Consider the following 16,520-nt stretch of genomic DNA (forward strand, 5'->3'; position numbering starts at 1 on the left):
ACCAGAAAATTGTGTTCCGATGACAAACGTTTGCATTCTAGACCTGGCACTGTATTCACTGATATTAGGATGCGCAGAACTCTCTACGCAACTCGCCGGTGTCAGGTTGTGTTCGATTAGGATCAATTTGCGCCGGGGCTAAGCCCCATATTAAACTGGAACCCCATGGAAAGTGGCGTAGAAGAGAAATAAAAAATATGTAATAGGAAAACATAAAAACTAAAGACAGGAATCCACGCCACGTGAAATAGCGTTATTTCCCTCAAAATTTGTGATTTACGATCCTTGGGCTATGACCGAACCCTCTTATGTACCGACAGCCTGGATCAGAGAGAAATATCTCATCGTTTGTAGGTAAATGTACACGGTTCAAAGGAAGTCAAAAGCTGTCCGACTCGACTAGGGGCTGGTACGGTTAGTGCCGTGGTAATTTTTACTATGGAGTGCTCTGTTGTGTCGGAATTTTTATTACTGTATGCATTAACCAACTTACTAAAATTTCTACCGCCAACACTGGTGGTGTACCCTCGGTACTCTACGGTACAAGCTTCATCGGAGTGGTCCGACTGAATTTATCAAAAAGTAAATAATATTTAACCAACTCCACTTTTTAAAGTTTTGAGAAACCTACATTTAAAACTTTAATTTAAAATGAAAAATCGTCTGAATTTAAAAAATGATTAAAGAACTGAAAAATATTTTGCATTTATTATTTAAAACTATATTTCATTTTTTTTTTAAATTCAGACGATCTTTTATTTTAAATTAAAGTTTAAAAGGTAGATTTCTCAAAATTTTAAAAGTGGAGTTAGTTGGTTTTGGCAGTAAGCTGACGATATTTATTAATTTAAAAGTCATGTGGCGCGCTAAGGGAACATCCATAAATTACGTCGTAAAAATTGACCTCCTTTTTAGAATTTTTTTTAAAGAAATGTTATTTCTGGATTTTTTAAAGTTAGCTCTCCAATGAAGTAAAAGACAGACGTATTCTCAATCATTTATTGTAACTTCCGACGACCGGTTTCGCTCTCTATAGTATGCAGAGCATCTTCAGGTCAACGGTTACAAGTCATATTCTCCGTCTATTCCAACATATCCCGTTAGCATACCTTGAGCAAGATATCATATTATTGATTACTCAGGAAGTAGCTCCTCGTAGCCGAATCATTTACTAACTTGCAACCGTTGACCTGAAGATGCTCTGCATACTATAGAGAGCGAAACCGGTCGTCGGAAGTTACAATAAATGATTGAGAGTACGTCTGTTTTTACTTCATTTAAAATAAACTCTCACATACAACCCATTCAACATTAGCTCTCCAAGTTTATTTACGAATGTATCCAAATCAGTATTACTATGTGGCTCATTAAGAGGAAACAGTAGCGATCAACAGGTAGCAAAAACACGTTCCAAGATTGCGGCTGTAATTTTTAATATTTTTTCGAGATATTTGGCACACGTATTCGTAATATAATAAAGAATGGCGGTACAGAGCCCAATTTGAAAAATATATTAATATGTCACAATAAAACACTGAAAAACGTTTGTTTTCTATATTTCCACAAAATTTTGTGGAAGTATAGAAAACAAACGTTTTTCAGTGTTTTATTGTGAGATAAAATGAACTTCTAAAATTTTTTATTTCATTAGTAGTTCCAAAATGACACAAAATCTAGGTATCGGATAAAAAACTTTATTTGAAGAAAGTGTATTTTTTTGTTCTTCTTAATGGCGGTACAGACTCGTTTTTTTTAATATTGTATTTAATTACAGAGTAATTTCCACATATTAATATATTTTTCAAATTGGGCTCTGTACCGCCATTCTATATTATATTACGAATACGTGTGCCAAATATCTCAAAAAAATATTCATAATTACAGCCGCAATCTTGGAACGCGTTTTCGCTACCTGTTGATCGCTACTGTTTCCTCTTAATATCTGCGTACTTTTTTCTCTCAATTCACTGTACAACTAATAATTAGCTTCATTGGGACAAAAGAAAACACTTTTATCGGAGTTCCTAAGCTTTCTTAACTGCATTATATAAATCTTAATATTTATTTTGGTTTGATTCCAATGCCATTTCTTTTATTAAGTATAAATAGATACAATGTACTACCGAAATAGAATAGAATATTTTATTTCTATTCATTCTTGTAGAATTGCTTCACACAGAGTATTCAGTTAATAAGTGAACAGTTTAATATTTATTGCTTAGAGGCGTTGTTCTGAAAAGAAGCGTTTGTGTAAAAACGTAGAACCATGTTTTATTGTTTGTTATTCTGTAGAAGACGGCTAGCAATATTATTAAGCTTATGAGTCATAAAAACAAAATGAAAAGTATGCGATAAAAATAATATACTAATTTTTTTAATTCTAAAATAGAATACATTTTTTATATTCGTGAACTTCAAACGACGTCGGACGTGCAATAATGACCCCCTCCCCCTGTCGTATACCGTCGTAATAAGCAAAGTCGCCCTTCCCCCTTTTTAACGACGTAGTTTATGGATGTTCCCTGACAGTACTCTCTTTTCTTTTTACTTTTACTATTAACTATTTTCTATCTCTCTTTGTCGACGTAAACGAGCGAAGAATGCCACACCACGTACGATCGGATCGCAATTTTAGAAAGAAGACAAAAGTTCAACGATGCTGGTTTTTACGTAATGGTATAGTCCAGTAAAAAATTTAATCCCTATTTTAAATTGTAATAAGTACCGACTGTGTGTAGAAAAATGAGAATTTTAATAAAGAATGACCATAAAAAAGTTAATTATAAACTCCACATGAATCCTTTTATTGGATGTTTGTTTCACATGGAATTTGAGCAAATAACACTAATCAGCAAACTTTTCCCCAGAACAGTAACTTAAATATTTAAACTTCCGGCACTCATTTCCATTTAATATTTTATTATTAATGTATAGCAGACCCTGCGGTTTAGACCTAGTGTGTAGGCTTTCCTTGTTAGTTTACCCAACACCAAATGGAAGCCGAATTGAAAACTATGGCAACGTAATTGAGGCTTTGCGGCACTGATGTAAATTCCGTTTTTGTAAAGCCTACAGAGCTGGTTTTGCCAGATATGTTTTCACGATAAAATAATTTGTTGTAATAATTTGTAAAACTAGGAGACGATTTAGAATTTTAATATAACTTTTATATATTTCTCTATATTTTTGTTTATGTACAATTATGTTAATAAATAATACAATTCAATAATTATGCTTCCCCTCCACTTCCACTATTTTTCCTCTTAGCTCGGAAAATATTGATCACGGCAATTCAGTCGCGGTTTTAAATTTACACTACTATTGTCCTCCCCTAAAGGATAGAAATTATAAAATTTGGGGCAGCTCAGAAACAAGATTCAATTCAAAAATTATTCTCCCCCCACCCCGTTTTACTATTTTCCCGCTTAACTCGGAAAATATCAATTGCACGAAAAACATTGTTGAAAAGAAATTGTACGATATCATATTTCGAACAATTTTATTTGTGGCCATTTTGTCTAAAAGTTGAAAATGACGTAGATATTGAACAAAAACAATTGCTATAAAATCAATCAGGTCTTACGCTCGCGCCTTTACTGCATACGTACTACCTTAAATATTGATTTTACCAAAAAAACGAAAGAGATCAAAATTATGTAAAATTCAATTTTCTCTACTTTTACGATTTTTATATAGGTACATTTTTGTCGTAAAACTAATAATAAACGAGATAATTGTATAATTATTATGCTCTAACTGTCAACTGTCACTATTTTCCGCCATAACTCGGAAAATATCAATCGCACGAAAAATATTATAATAAAAGAAATTATAGAAAAATCATATTTTCAACAATTTTAGTTGTTATAATTTTTGTTGAAAAGTTGAAAATGGCGGAGATATTGAGCAAAAACGGTTCTCCCCTCCCTAAAGCTTAGAAAAATAACATTTGGGGCAGCTCGTAATGCAAGGTCAAATGCTAACCCAACTGGGCTACATAGGATATAGTTATACATAGTAGGTACAGTAATAGTTTTGCGGTTCTTTTTGTCACCTTTTTTAAACATCACGATTGGTACGCTTATTTTGTATTCTTTCAGTACCCACGTTGTTTAATTGTAATATTTTGTTGATGATCTGTGCTAATAATTGATCTGCTATCATTGTTCCGCAATATTTTAACAGCTCAATTGCTATTTCGTCCGTGAATGCACCTTTTCTGTTTTTTTAATTTTCCTTTTGCGTCCTCCCATTTTACTTTGCTTAGTTTGGTTTGTTCATTAGTTAGTATTTCTGATCTATGTGGTTCTGCTAAACTCCGTTTGAAAATTATTGATAGCACAGTTTTTATGACACAGCTCATTTGCATTTTATGTTGTATTGTATTCAAAGTTTTTCTGAAGCTATTTTCTTGTGGCGTTTTTGTAAATAACTATTTTTAATGGGAAATAAGCCACAATATAACTAAAAAAATGATTTTATTAACGTTTCGACGTCCAAATCGGATGCCGTTATCAAAATGCAAAAAATATTAATAAATTAATCAAAAATGTTGTCGCTTAGTAAAAAATTCTTCTAATAATTTATTTAATCTGACTCATTTATATGGGCAATTTAGACATATATTATACATTTTAAAGTAGAAGACTTTAAAATAATATTGTCAATATTTATGAGTTGCGTTCCTGGGACGACTTTACTGAAAGATAGTTCATTCGATTACATGAAATCAACCCCAACTCAAGAATATCCGTTACAAAAAAAATAATAGCATGTGATCTGTCTTTAAAAAGGCAATCACATGCAATGGTGACAGTAAAATTCTTGCGTAAGAGATTCCATTATTCGCGTTTTCCGTCGTGATTTACTATCGAATCTCTAACGCGAGAATTTTACTGTCATCATTGCATGTGGTTGTCTTTTTAAAGACAGATCACATGCTATGACTTTTTTGTGACGGATATTCTTGAGTTGGGGTCGATTTCATATAATCGAATGAACTATCTTTGAGTAAAGTCGTCCCAGGAACGCAACTCGTAAATATTGGCAATATCATTTTAAAGTCTTCTACTTTAAAATGTATAATATATGTCTGAATTGCCGATATAAATGAGTCAGATTAAATAAATTATTAGAAGAGTTTTTGACTAAGCAACAACACTTTTTTTTTGTATTTTGACAATGGCATCCGATTTGGACGTAGAAACGTTAATAAAATCATTTTTTTAGTAAAATTGTGGCTTATTTTCCATTAAAAATAGTTAATTATTCAAAGGTTTGTCGAGGTGGTCATATACCTCGACAGCTTTATATACAATACAACAAAAAATGCAAACGAGCTGTGTGATAAAAACTGTGCTATCAATAATTTTCAAACGGATTATACATAGTGTCGGTTGGTCTTCTGAGAACAGTCTTTAAAAGTAATCTATCCACGTGTTTGCCTTTATGGCTTCAACTTCTCCCATTTTTCATCTCTGTATTCTTACCCCATTTTATTTTGTAATGCATAGAAGTCAAGTTCCAGATCTTTTGAGTAGGTTGTTTAGATTTTTCTGGAAAACCTAGGTATCTGTCTCATTGTAAAGTCTTATAGTTTTCATAATATGAATGTGATGTCTTATTTTTCATTTATTCTAGATATGATTTTTATTTTTAATCAGCTCTCTTCTACTTCATCATATTCCTCTATTCGATTGCTGTTCGTTTCCTTTCGTAAAAATACTTTCTTGATTCGTCACCGTTGTTCAAGTATTCTTGAAAATTCCTTATTTATAAAGGTCAAAGGATCATCATTTTTAATAAAACAAATGTTAACAAGTGTTTCTGCGTTAAGAAGGAATTTTCGTTAGGACAAGTAATGGACCTTGGGCTCGCACTTAAAAAAAATTATTCAATTTACTCAATTTATTCAAATTTACCCCAAAAAAATTTATTACCACCATCGTGAGACTTTTTTTATTCAGTTATTCTTATCTTGTTACAAGGACTTTTCTATTTCGGAAAATTTTCGGGATGGGGGCATTTCTTAAATATAGAGGTTTGTAAACTTTGGTGCGTCCGACAACTGGGGGGCACGCATTATAAAGAATCATAAAATTTATACCTTCCCAGATGATTTTTGTAGGAATGTTTGATAAAAATATTTACAATTAACTGGTAATATTTTCCGACAAACTTTTAAACTCCAGTTGTGTCGGACGCACCAAAGTTGTCGTGAAAATTTTCGGAAATAGAAAAGTTATTCAACTCGACATGAACAACTAAATAAAAAAGAATGTGTGTGTACTTTGTACGCACGTAAAAAGATATTCTTTTATTATATAATAGGTAATTTAAACGAAGTAAATATACATAAAAGGATATTTGTACTTATTTTATTTAAAAATCAAACTAACTTTCTTATCTACCACTTTCAAAAAAGAAGAATATCTTCAAAAATTATGTAATAATATACTTACAATCATAAAATCTATAAAAAAAATAAAAAAATAATAACTTGCTTGGGGCTTGAACCCACTTCACGTTTACCGCGCCGTACGAAAGTTGACGCCATTTCAAACTGCACCAAACTCTCGTATACGTCATGTGGGAATATACACAAACTAAACGTTTACACCATAAATTTATATGAATTTAATAAAATTATTACTTTGATTTGTGTAGAAATAAAATACAACAAAATATAGAGTAAGAAAACGATATATGAGATGAAGATTTGTAGAAAGTTTGTTCGTAATCAGATTATGTAAATTAAAGCATTGCCTACTAATAGGTACTACATTATTTTGTTTACATTTTCCAAATAGATAGGTATTGAAACTATTAGGTATTTCCAACTGAAACATTTAGAATTACGTATAGAAACGTTAGAATACCATACTGTCGGTGTGCGCATGCCCGCGGATCAATCAAATTTTACCCTCAATCGATTCGCCGCTAAAGAAGAATATCTTCAAAAATGTCTCATGAGGGAGATAATAAATTTTTAAGTGTGGACCCAAGACCTATAATATTAGCTGTATGATGTAAGAATTTGATTATTTAATATTTACAGAATTTTGTTATATTTATAATAAATCGAAGAATCAGAGAGTTGTGATATTTTTATTTACACACTGTATATTGTGTATATGTACACACTGCAGACTACTGTATTTTTACAACCAAATTAAATCTCTATCAAGATCAAGGTTTCCTTATTTTCGAGGATCTCTCCTGGAAGAGAGCTGCAATAAAACCAGAAAAATACGGGAAAACATCGAGGAAACTATTATATTATGTTTATCTTGAGAGGGAAATAACATCCTTGGGCATTATATTAACATTTCAAAGTTCTAGCTCTCTGCAGGAATAAATGAATACTTTTGTATTAAAAGAAACAAGAAACAAGTTTCCTGTTTTTTGGAGTGGATGTTGTCATTAGACTAGGAGAAAACTTGGTGCATGAAATTAAGTACAAATAATATATAGGGTGTCCCAAAAGTAGTGGAACGGTCGAATATTTCGCGAACTAAACATCGGATCGAAAAACTGAAAAATACGTTTTCAATAATTTTCAAAAATCTATCCAATGACACCAAACACCAACCCCCACTACACCCCCTGGAGGTGGGGTGGGGGGTAACTTTAAAATCTCAAATGGAAACCCCTAGTTTTTCTTGCAGATTTGGATTCATTACGTAAAAGTAAGCAACTTTTATTCAAGACATTTTTTCGAACTGTGGATAGATGGCGCTATAATTGGGAAAAACGATTTATCCTGATACCAGAGGTAAATTATAGAAACGGTCTAATGTCTCGAGAAATACACTTCCAAATGAGAAACCAAAGAACAGGTTTTTAATATTTTTCGAAAACCTATCGATAAACACCAAAAATGACCCTCCAACCCACCCTCTGGAGACGGGGTGGGGGTAAATTTAAAATCTTAAATAGCAACCCCCACTTTTTATTGCAGATTCGAATTCGTCATGAAAAATTAAGCAACATTTATTCGAAACATTTCTTCAAATTGCTGATAGATGGCGCTAATAAATCGTATTTTTCCAATTAAAGCGCCATCTCTCAACAATTCTAAAAAATGTTTCGAATAAATGTTGCTTAATTTTTCATGACGAATGCGACTCTGTAATAAAAAGTGGGGGTTGCTATTTAAGAATTTTAAAGTTACCCCCCACTCCACCTCCAGGGGTGGGTTGGAGGGTCATGTTTAATGTTATTCGATAGGTTTTCGAAAAGTATTAAAAACCTTTTTATTGGTTTCTCATTTGGAGGTGTATTTCTTGAGATATTAGACCGTTTCTATAATTTACCTATGGTATCAGGATAAATCGTTTTTCTCAATTATAGCGCCATCCATCCACAGTTCGAAAAAATGTCTTGAATAAAAGTTGCGTACTTTTACGTAACGAATCCAAATCTGCAAGAAAAACTAGGGGTTTCCATTTGAGATTTTAAATTTACCCTTCACCCCACCTCCAGGGGGTGTAGTGGGGGTTGGTGTTTGGTGTCATTGGATAGATTTTTTAAAATGATTGAACACGTATTTTTCAGTTTTTCGATCCGGTGTTTAGTTCGCGAAATATTCGACCGTTCCACTACTTTTGGGACACCCTGTATATGTAGAGGTGGTATATCTGTCTATAAAAATCTCGTGCGTCATAAAAATATAGGACGTTAAAATTTCTAAAATAAATAATGTACCAAGAAGATGTAAACAGGTTTTGAACCATATTAATACGAAATCAATTTATATGGTTCGTAAACAATCTTTTTAATATTTTTTATATCAACTATATAATACATTTAATATCGGGACAGTTAACTCTTCGTTGAAATCAGAATAAGTCAGACAACCAAACTATCGATTTGAAGAGGAAAATAAACATAGCTTGATAAACGATATATTTTCAAAAGTCAAATAAGTCAGGAAATAAAATTCGAAATTATTTGTCCTCTTAGCCTTTTAAGTTAGAAAAATAATGCATAACACAGTGGCGAAATATTCGACAAGGGAAATCTTAAATTGCGTTTCACGTCCTGTCATTCACCATGATAATAATTTTAGCGAATTGTTTCCTTTAATATCCACAAAACTGAATAAAGTATCAACTAAAAGGAAAGAAAAGATGGTTCAGATTTGATTACATTACAGAGCCTCTACTATGTGCTTATACGTATTTCGGAATAACCGTTTCCTCATCAGAGTACCAGGGTAGATGCACTGAACTGCAATCAAACCATTTCATCCTTCTGGGGTAATTATCAAAATAATTACTAAAGATACTACTAGCACCATCTATGAATCGAAAGCCAAATAAGTCAGGAAATAAAATTCGGAAATATTTATCCTCTGCTCTGAGCCTTTTAAGTTGGAAAAATAAAGCATAACAGAGTAGCGAAATACTTGACAAGGGAAATCTAATTTGATTGCCGTTCAGGGCCCTCCACCCAGGTGATCCGATGGGGAAACGGTTATTCCCAAATACGTATAAGGACATAGTAGAGGCTCATCTGTACTGTAATCTAATCTGAACCATCTTTTCTTTGCTTTTAGTGATATAATTTCAGTTAACATTTCAAAAGCAAAATTAGTCGCAATCCTGAGGACTGCGATTTTCTTCGCTATCTGCTTCTATTTAACTGCATCAGTATTTATTTTGTAGGATTATTATTTGTAAGATGGATTTTGTGACCAATGGTGGACACAAAAAATTACAGTGTGGAGACCACCAGCAGACAGAATAGCCAGAGGTAGACCACCAACCTAATGGATAGACCACGTCAAATGAATCGCTGGAAATTACCTGCAGGATGCTCAAGATCAACAGACCTGGAAGAAATAATTATGAGAGGCGTATATTGATCTTTGGACGCAGAAAAATGGATGATGATGATGATTTTAATATCATTAGGAAAGAAGTTTACACTCTTCAGGATTGTATAGATTTAAGTTTGTTATTTTCAAATCTTCTATAACGATCTTCTTCTTAGTGTGCCTATCCGTGACGAATGTTGGCGATCATCATGGTAATCTTTATCTTGGCTTCAGCAGCGTGGAAAAGTCGCACAGATGTTTTATCGAATCAGATTCTGAGGTTATTTAAGCAGGATGTTTTTCTTCTTCGTGAACCTCTCTTTCCAAATATCTTCCTTGCAGGATGGCTTATAGGAGGGCATATCTGGATTCATTTCGCATACTGTGTCCAAAGTACTGTAGCTTTGGAAATTTAACGATGGTCAATACACCTCTGTTCTTATTCATTTTTCTAATGACCTCCCGACGCATAAGCGTCAGGACCCACCCGAAAGTAGGAAAACGGCTCATTAGAGACGGCACCTAAAGAAGATTTGTCAATTATAACCATGTTGTCTTTGCAACAAATTCCGTACAAATATCTACTAAGCAAACTGTGCTTTTGTATAGGTATACTTCGTTCCAAATATTCATTTAATGTACGACTTTCAATTGATTGTCTTCAAAAAGTTTTAGTAATAAAAATTAAATTATGAATAATGTATTGACATATCATATATTTTCTCTAGATACCTACTAGCTTAGGTATTAGTCATAACCATAACAAAATTAATACTCACTTTGAACTATTTTGCCACCCAGCCAAGACCATTTCTTTGCTAAGTCCATGAGGATTTAAGTCAGTAAGATAAAGTCCTTGATCTGGTAATTCACCTATATCATTGATACTGGAACAAAAAAAATTAAATTAAAATTAAAATAACTTCTTTTTAAAGGAAATTATTTTAGTTTTGATAGCTTTGATAGGTAAAGGTTTAATTTTGGAATATTCGGCGCTGTTTCATTATTTGCCCCCGTGCAGTCTCTTTGGATCTTAATATCTTTGTATCTGTATATACAGGATGTCCCGAAAAGATTGGTCATAAATTATACCACACATTTGTGGGTCAAAAATAGTTCGATTGAACCTAACTTACCTTAGTACAAATGTGCTCATAAAAAAAGTTACAGCCCTTTGAAGTTACAAAATCAAAATCGATTTTTTTGAATGTATCGAAAACTATTAGAGATTTTTTATTGAAAATGGCATGTATCATTCTTATGGCAGGACCATCTTAAAACAAAATTATAGTGAAATTTGTCCACCCCATAAAAATTTTATGGGGATTTTGTTCCCTTAAACTCCCCCCCCCCCAAACTTTTGTGTACGTTCCAATTAATACATCATTGTGGTACCATTAATTAAACACAACGTTTCTAAAACTTTTTTGCCTATTAGCATTTTTTCAATAAGCCAGTTTTTATCGAGATGCGGCTTCTTTTTTAATATAATTACATAAAAATTTTATAGGGGTTTTGTTTCTTTAAACCCCCCAAATGTTTGTGTACGTTCCAATTAAACTATTATTGTAGTACCATTAGTTAAACAAATTGTTTTTAAAACTTTTTTGGCTCTTAGTCTTTTTTGATAAGTCACCTTTTATCGAGAGGTGGCTTCTTTTTCAAAATATACCTAAAAATGTAAATTATAAATCAATTTTTAGATTACACAGGTAGGTATCTACATTCTTACGTAACTATACTATACAAATATGTAGTGGATTCGACAAATATTCAAAATATTTCGATAAACACTGGCTTATCGAAAAAGTCAAAAAGTTTTAAAAACACTGTGTTTAACTAATGGTACCACAATAATAATTTAATTGGAACGTACACAAAAGTTTGGGGGGTTTAAGGGAACAAAACCCCCATAAAATGTTTATTGGGTGGACAAAATTCACTATAATTTTGTCTTAAGATGGTTTTGCTATAAGAATGCCACATGTCCATTTTCAATCAAAAATCTCTAAGAGTTTTCGATATATAAAAAAAATCGATTTTCATTTTGTAACTTTAAAAGGCTGTAACGTTTTTTGTGTGCACTATTGTATATAGGTAAGTGAGGTTCAATCAACCTATTTTTGACCCCAGAATCTGTGGTATAATTTATGACCATTCTTTTCGGGACTATCTTGTATAATTTTTTCGTAATTTAAACATCATCATCATGTAACCTCTTACGTTGACTGCTGGGCATAGATCTGTCACATTTTTCACCACTTTCCACGGTTTTGTGCGCCTTGTTACCATTTCTTCCATCCAGCGTGTTAGTGGTCATCCTCTGCTGCGTTTGTCTTCTCTTGGGTGCCAGTCAATTATTTCTGGTCCATCTTGAGTCTTTTAGTCTCACTAAGTGACCTGCCTAATTCCATTTCAGCTTGGCTATGAATTCGACGACATCAGTGATACCTGCTTTTTTCGTCAGGTGTTGGTTCAATATCTCTCCATGCGCCTTTGTGCCACCCGCATTTTTAGTGCTGTTGTTTTTGTGAGCGTGAGAGTTTCTGCTCCGTATGTCATAATAGGAAAAAAGCATTGGTCAAATGTGCTCCGTTTCATAGCTATCAGGATGTTGCTCTTAAAGATGTCTCTTAGTGAACCATACTCTACCTATTTTTACATACATTATAATAAACACGAACAGATTATACGGTATAGATTGTGGATTCAAACTTGGGTCTACAACGACTTCTGTACCTTGAGCTAGCTAAGGTTCACCGACTTCACATTTCATCATGGTTTCATCAGCTAATAAATTGGAGTTTTAGATATCGGAGACCACTCTTAGCTATTTGTTTACCACAGTCAGTTCTGTCTTCTTCTAAAGGTGGAGGTTCTCTATCTGCTGGAGATGTTAACAGCAGCTTGAAATAAATCAGTTGACGTTAGACCAGTCCACTTCCTAAGATTGGCCAGCCAGGATATACGTCTACGTCCAGGGCCTCTCTTGCCCTCAATCTTGCCGTGCAGAATCAACTACAGAAGTCGGTATTTGTTATTAAGCATAATGTGGCCTCAGTAAGCCAACTTTCTGTTCTTTACGGTATTAATTATTTCTTTCTCTTTTCTTAGTCTCTGGAGAACAGTTATGTTAGTTGTGTGGTGTATATATGAGACCTTCAACATACGTCGGTAGCACCACATTTCAAACGCCTCTAATTGTTTTATGGCATCTTCTGTAAAGCTCCAGCTTTCAACTCCGTAGAGGAGGACACTAAAGACGTAACATCTAAGAATTCTTATGCGTATATTGATACTTAAAGATAAGTTGCAGAGAATCTTCCTAAGACTATTAAAAGAGCTTCTGGCTTTTTCAATACGAGTTTTTATTTCGTAGCTATGATCCCAAGTATCCTTAACGTTGCAGCCTAGATAGCATATTTTCTGCACTCTTTCTAGTGGTGTACTGTTTATGGTAATCTGGGCGTTTATGTTGGTGTTCTTACTAACGATAAATTTTTTTGACTTCTTACAATTTAGTTTTAGGCCGTATTTGTTGCATGCTTCTACAACATTATCCATCATCCTTAGGAGCCCCTGAGGCAATACTGTATCGTCTGCATATCTAATATTGTTTATAAGTTTTCCATTTACTGCAATACAGTCTGATTCCTCCAAGGTCTCTCTAAAGGTTTTCAGAGTATATGTTAAATAATGCTGGTGTCAGTATGCAACCCTGTCTAACTCCTTTTCCGACTGTGAAGATTCCGGACGGTTCATTTTCGAATCGAACTGTTGCTTTTTTTGGAGATATAAGTTTGAGACCAGTCTTACATACTTATCATCGAGTCCTGATGTTTTAGTTAGGATATCGATTAGTTTTCCATGTGGGACTCAAATGCCTTCTCGAAATCTATGAAACATGCATATACAAAGCAGTTGACATCCTTGGCTCTCTGTATTAGAACTTGCAAACTGAAAAGTGCTTTCCTAATTCCCAGTCCTGCTCTGAATCCAAATTTAACTTCACTCAGGTGTTCTTATAATTGGGTGTATATGCGCCAGTGAATGATAGTTAGAAGTACTTTAAGTACATGGATCATCAAACTAATTAATCTATGTTCTTCACATTTTCTAGCGTTGGCTTTTTTGGGAAGTGGAATGAATATTGATAGTAGCCAGTCATTTGATAAGTAACCAATCTCAAATTTGTTGTTAAATAACTTCGTAAGAGCTGTGACTTGGTGTGTCCCTAATAGCTTTAAAATTTCACCATGCACCTCATCATGTTCTGGTGATTTCCCATCTTTAATCCGCTTAATGGCTATGGTTACTTCAGGTGTATTTACTTCAGGTGACATGGTCAGTTCTGTAGTAATTTTTAAAATAATGTAACTTTTAAATTAGATTACGAATTCTTGATCTATGAAAAAAACACAATAATGTAAAAAATATCATCTCTCTTCGCATGTCATATATTTGACAAAGTCCTTTCTAGAAAACTCCTATAAAAAGTAACATAAATTTCATTTCTGAACCTTCTCCTTTGCATGCAAAGAGAAATGGAAATAAAATTGGGATCCGGACGCAAAGCAAACTCCGACATCCAATAAAAATATTTAATTCATAAAATATGCATCTAACATCTCGAAAATATAGATCGAGATGTCAAGTGGAGAAAAACGTGATGTATGGGAGGCATCGAAAAAGAGTTTTCTTAAGTTTTTTATTGATTTGCTGTAGAATTTATTATTTTCATCTTTCAGAAAATAATAACTTTGTATACAAAAAAAAAACTTGCTAATGAATAATGGTAAGCAATGCGTACCATTAGGCGACATTCCACTTCACCACCAACTATGCCATGGTCTAAAATGGTAAATATACAGGGTGTCCCGAAAAGAATGGTCATAAATCATACCACACATTCTGGGGTCAAAAATAGTTCGGTTGAACCTAACTTACCTTAGTACAAATGTGCTCATAAAAAAAGTTACAGCCCTTCGAAGTTACAAAATGAAAATCGATTTTTTTCAATATATCGAAAACTCTCAGAGATTTTTTATTGAAAACGGACATGTATCATTCTTATGGCAGGACCACCTTAAAACAAAATTATAATGAAATTTGTCCACCCCATAAAAAATTTATGGGGATTTTGTTCCCTTAAACCCCCCCAAACTTTTGTGTACGTTCCAATTAATTCATTATTGTAGTACCATTAGTTGAACACAACGTTTTTAAAACTTTTTTGCCTTTTAATATTTTTTCGATAAGCCAGTTTTTATCGAGATGCGGCTTCTTTTTTACTATATTTACATAAAAAATTTATGGGGGTTTTGTTCCTTTAAACCCCCCAAATGTTTATGTACGTTCCAATTAAACTATTGTTATGGTACCATTAGTCAAACACAGTGTTTTTAAAACTTTTTTGCCTTTTAGTCTTTTTTTGATAAGTCAACTTTTATCGAGATGTGGCTTCTTTTTCAAAATATACCAAAAAATTTAAGTTATAAATAAATTTTCAGATTATTAACAGGTGCCTATAATCATACTTAACCATATACAAATATGTGGTGGATTCGACAAATATTCAAAATATCTCGATAAACACTGGCTTATCGAAAAAGTACTAAGAGGCAAAAAAGTTTTAAAAATATTGTGTTTAACTAATGGTGCTAGAATAATAATTTAATTGGAACGTACATAAAAGTTTGGGGGGTTTAAGGGAACAAAACCCCCATAAAATTTTTATGGGGTGCACAAATTTCACTATAATTTTTTTTTAAGATGTTGCTGCGATAAAAATTCCTTATGTCCATTTTCAATAAAAAACCTTTAGGAGTTTTCGATATATGAAAAAAAATCGATTTTCATTTTGTAACTTCAAAGGGCTGTAACTTTTTTTGTGTGCACTATTGTATATAGGTAAGTGAGGATCAATCAACCTATTTTTGACCCCAGAATCTGTGGTATAATTTATGACCAATCTTTTCGGGACACCCTGTATAACGTGTATATGTATTTTTTAAACAATATTTCTATCAAGAAAATACTTACTGCTTATTTTTTCACACACAAACAGTAGGTACCAAGCGTAAACGATAACTTAGCCCGGGAAATTCGGCGATACCGCGTAATTTTCAGGGTCAACTCCGAATTGCATGAAAATTTGGATTTAGGTTCTACTTACCCTCTACTTCAAAGTTGAACTTGTGCCGTTGGCTGCTTTTACTTGGGGAGTGAGAGTTACCCCTTCTCGGGGGTGAAAAAACGCGTGTTTAAAATAAGTCCGGAAATTGATTAATTTTAAACAACTTTTATTCTTTAGAGTTTTTTAAAAAAGTTAATACTTCTTGAGTTATTTGCGATTGAAGATGTATATTTTTAGACAAAAAAACACGTTTTCAGGCGGATTTTCGCAAATAACTCGTTTATTAGTGAAGTCTATATACCCAGCAAAAGCAAAGTTGTAACTCATGGAAAATACATTCTTATTCGTCAAATTCCAAATCGAATATTTCAACCTAAAATAACCACAAAATGAAGCAACTTTTTTAAAGTACCTATGTATTTAGAAAAAGCTTAATTTTTAGTTTTTTTTAAGTTTCTAGTTCTGGTAAAAAAAATCGTGAAAATCTCCACCTATTTAGCACCTCAAATGAAGTAATTAATCGTTACCGCTTTACAAACAATTTACTTTATTTAAGTATTTTTA

General features: G+C 33.0%; 1 protein-coding gene across 1 annotated transcript in view; it reads right to left on the reverse strand.

Moving 5' to 3' along the window:
* LOC114331771 (soluble guanylate cyclase 89Da-like) overlaps positions 1-16,520 on the reverse strand; it is a 176,138-nt gene that overhangs the window by 87,188 nt on the left and 72,430 nt on the right. Inside the window, exon 7 of the mRNA XM_050657619.1 lies at positions 10,600-10,707. Within this exon, the coding sequence (XP_050513576.1) occupies positions 10,600-10,707 (108 nt within the window). The remainder of the gene's footprint in view (positions 1-10,599; positions 10,708-16,520) is intronic.

The sequence above is a fragment of the Diabrotica virgifera genome, chromosome 8 (assembly GCF_917563875.1).
Source record: "Diabrotica virgifera virgifera chromosome 8, PGI_DIABVI_V3a".
NCBI lineage: Eukaryota > Metazoa > Arthropoda > Insecta > Coleoptera > Chrysomelidae > Diabrotica > Diabrotica virgifera.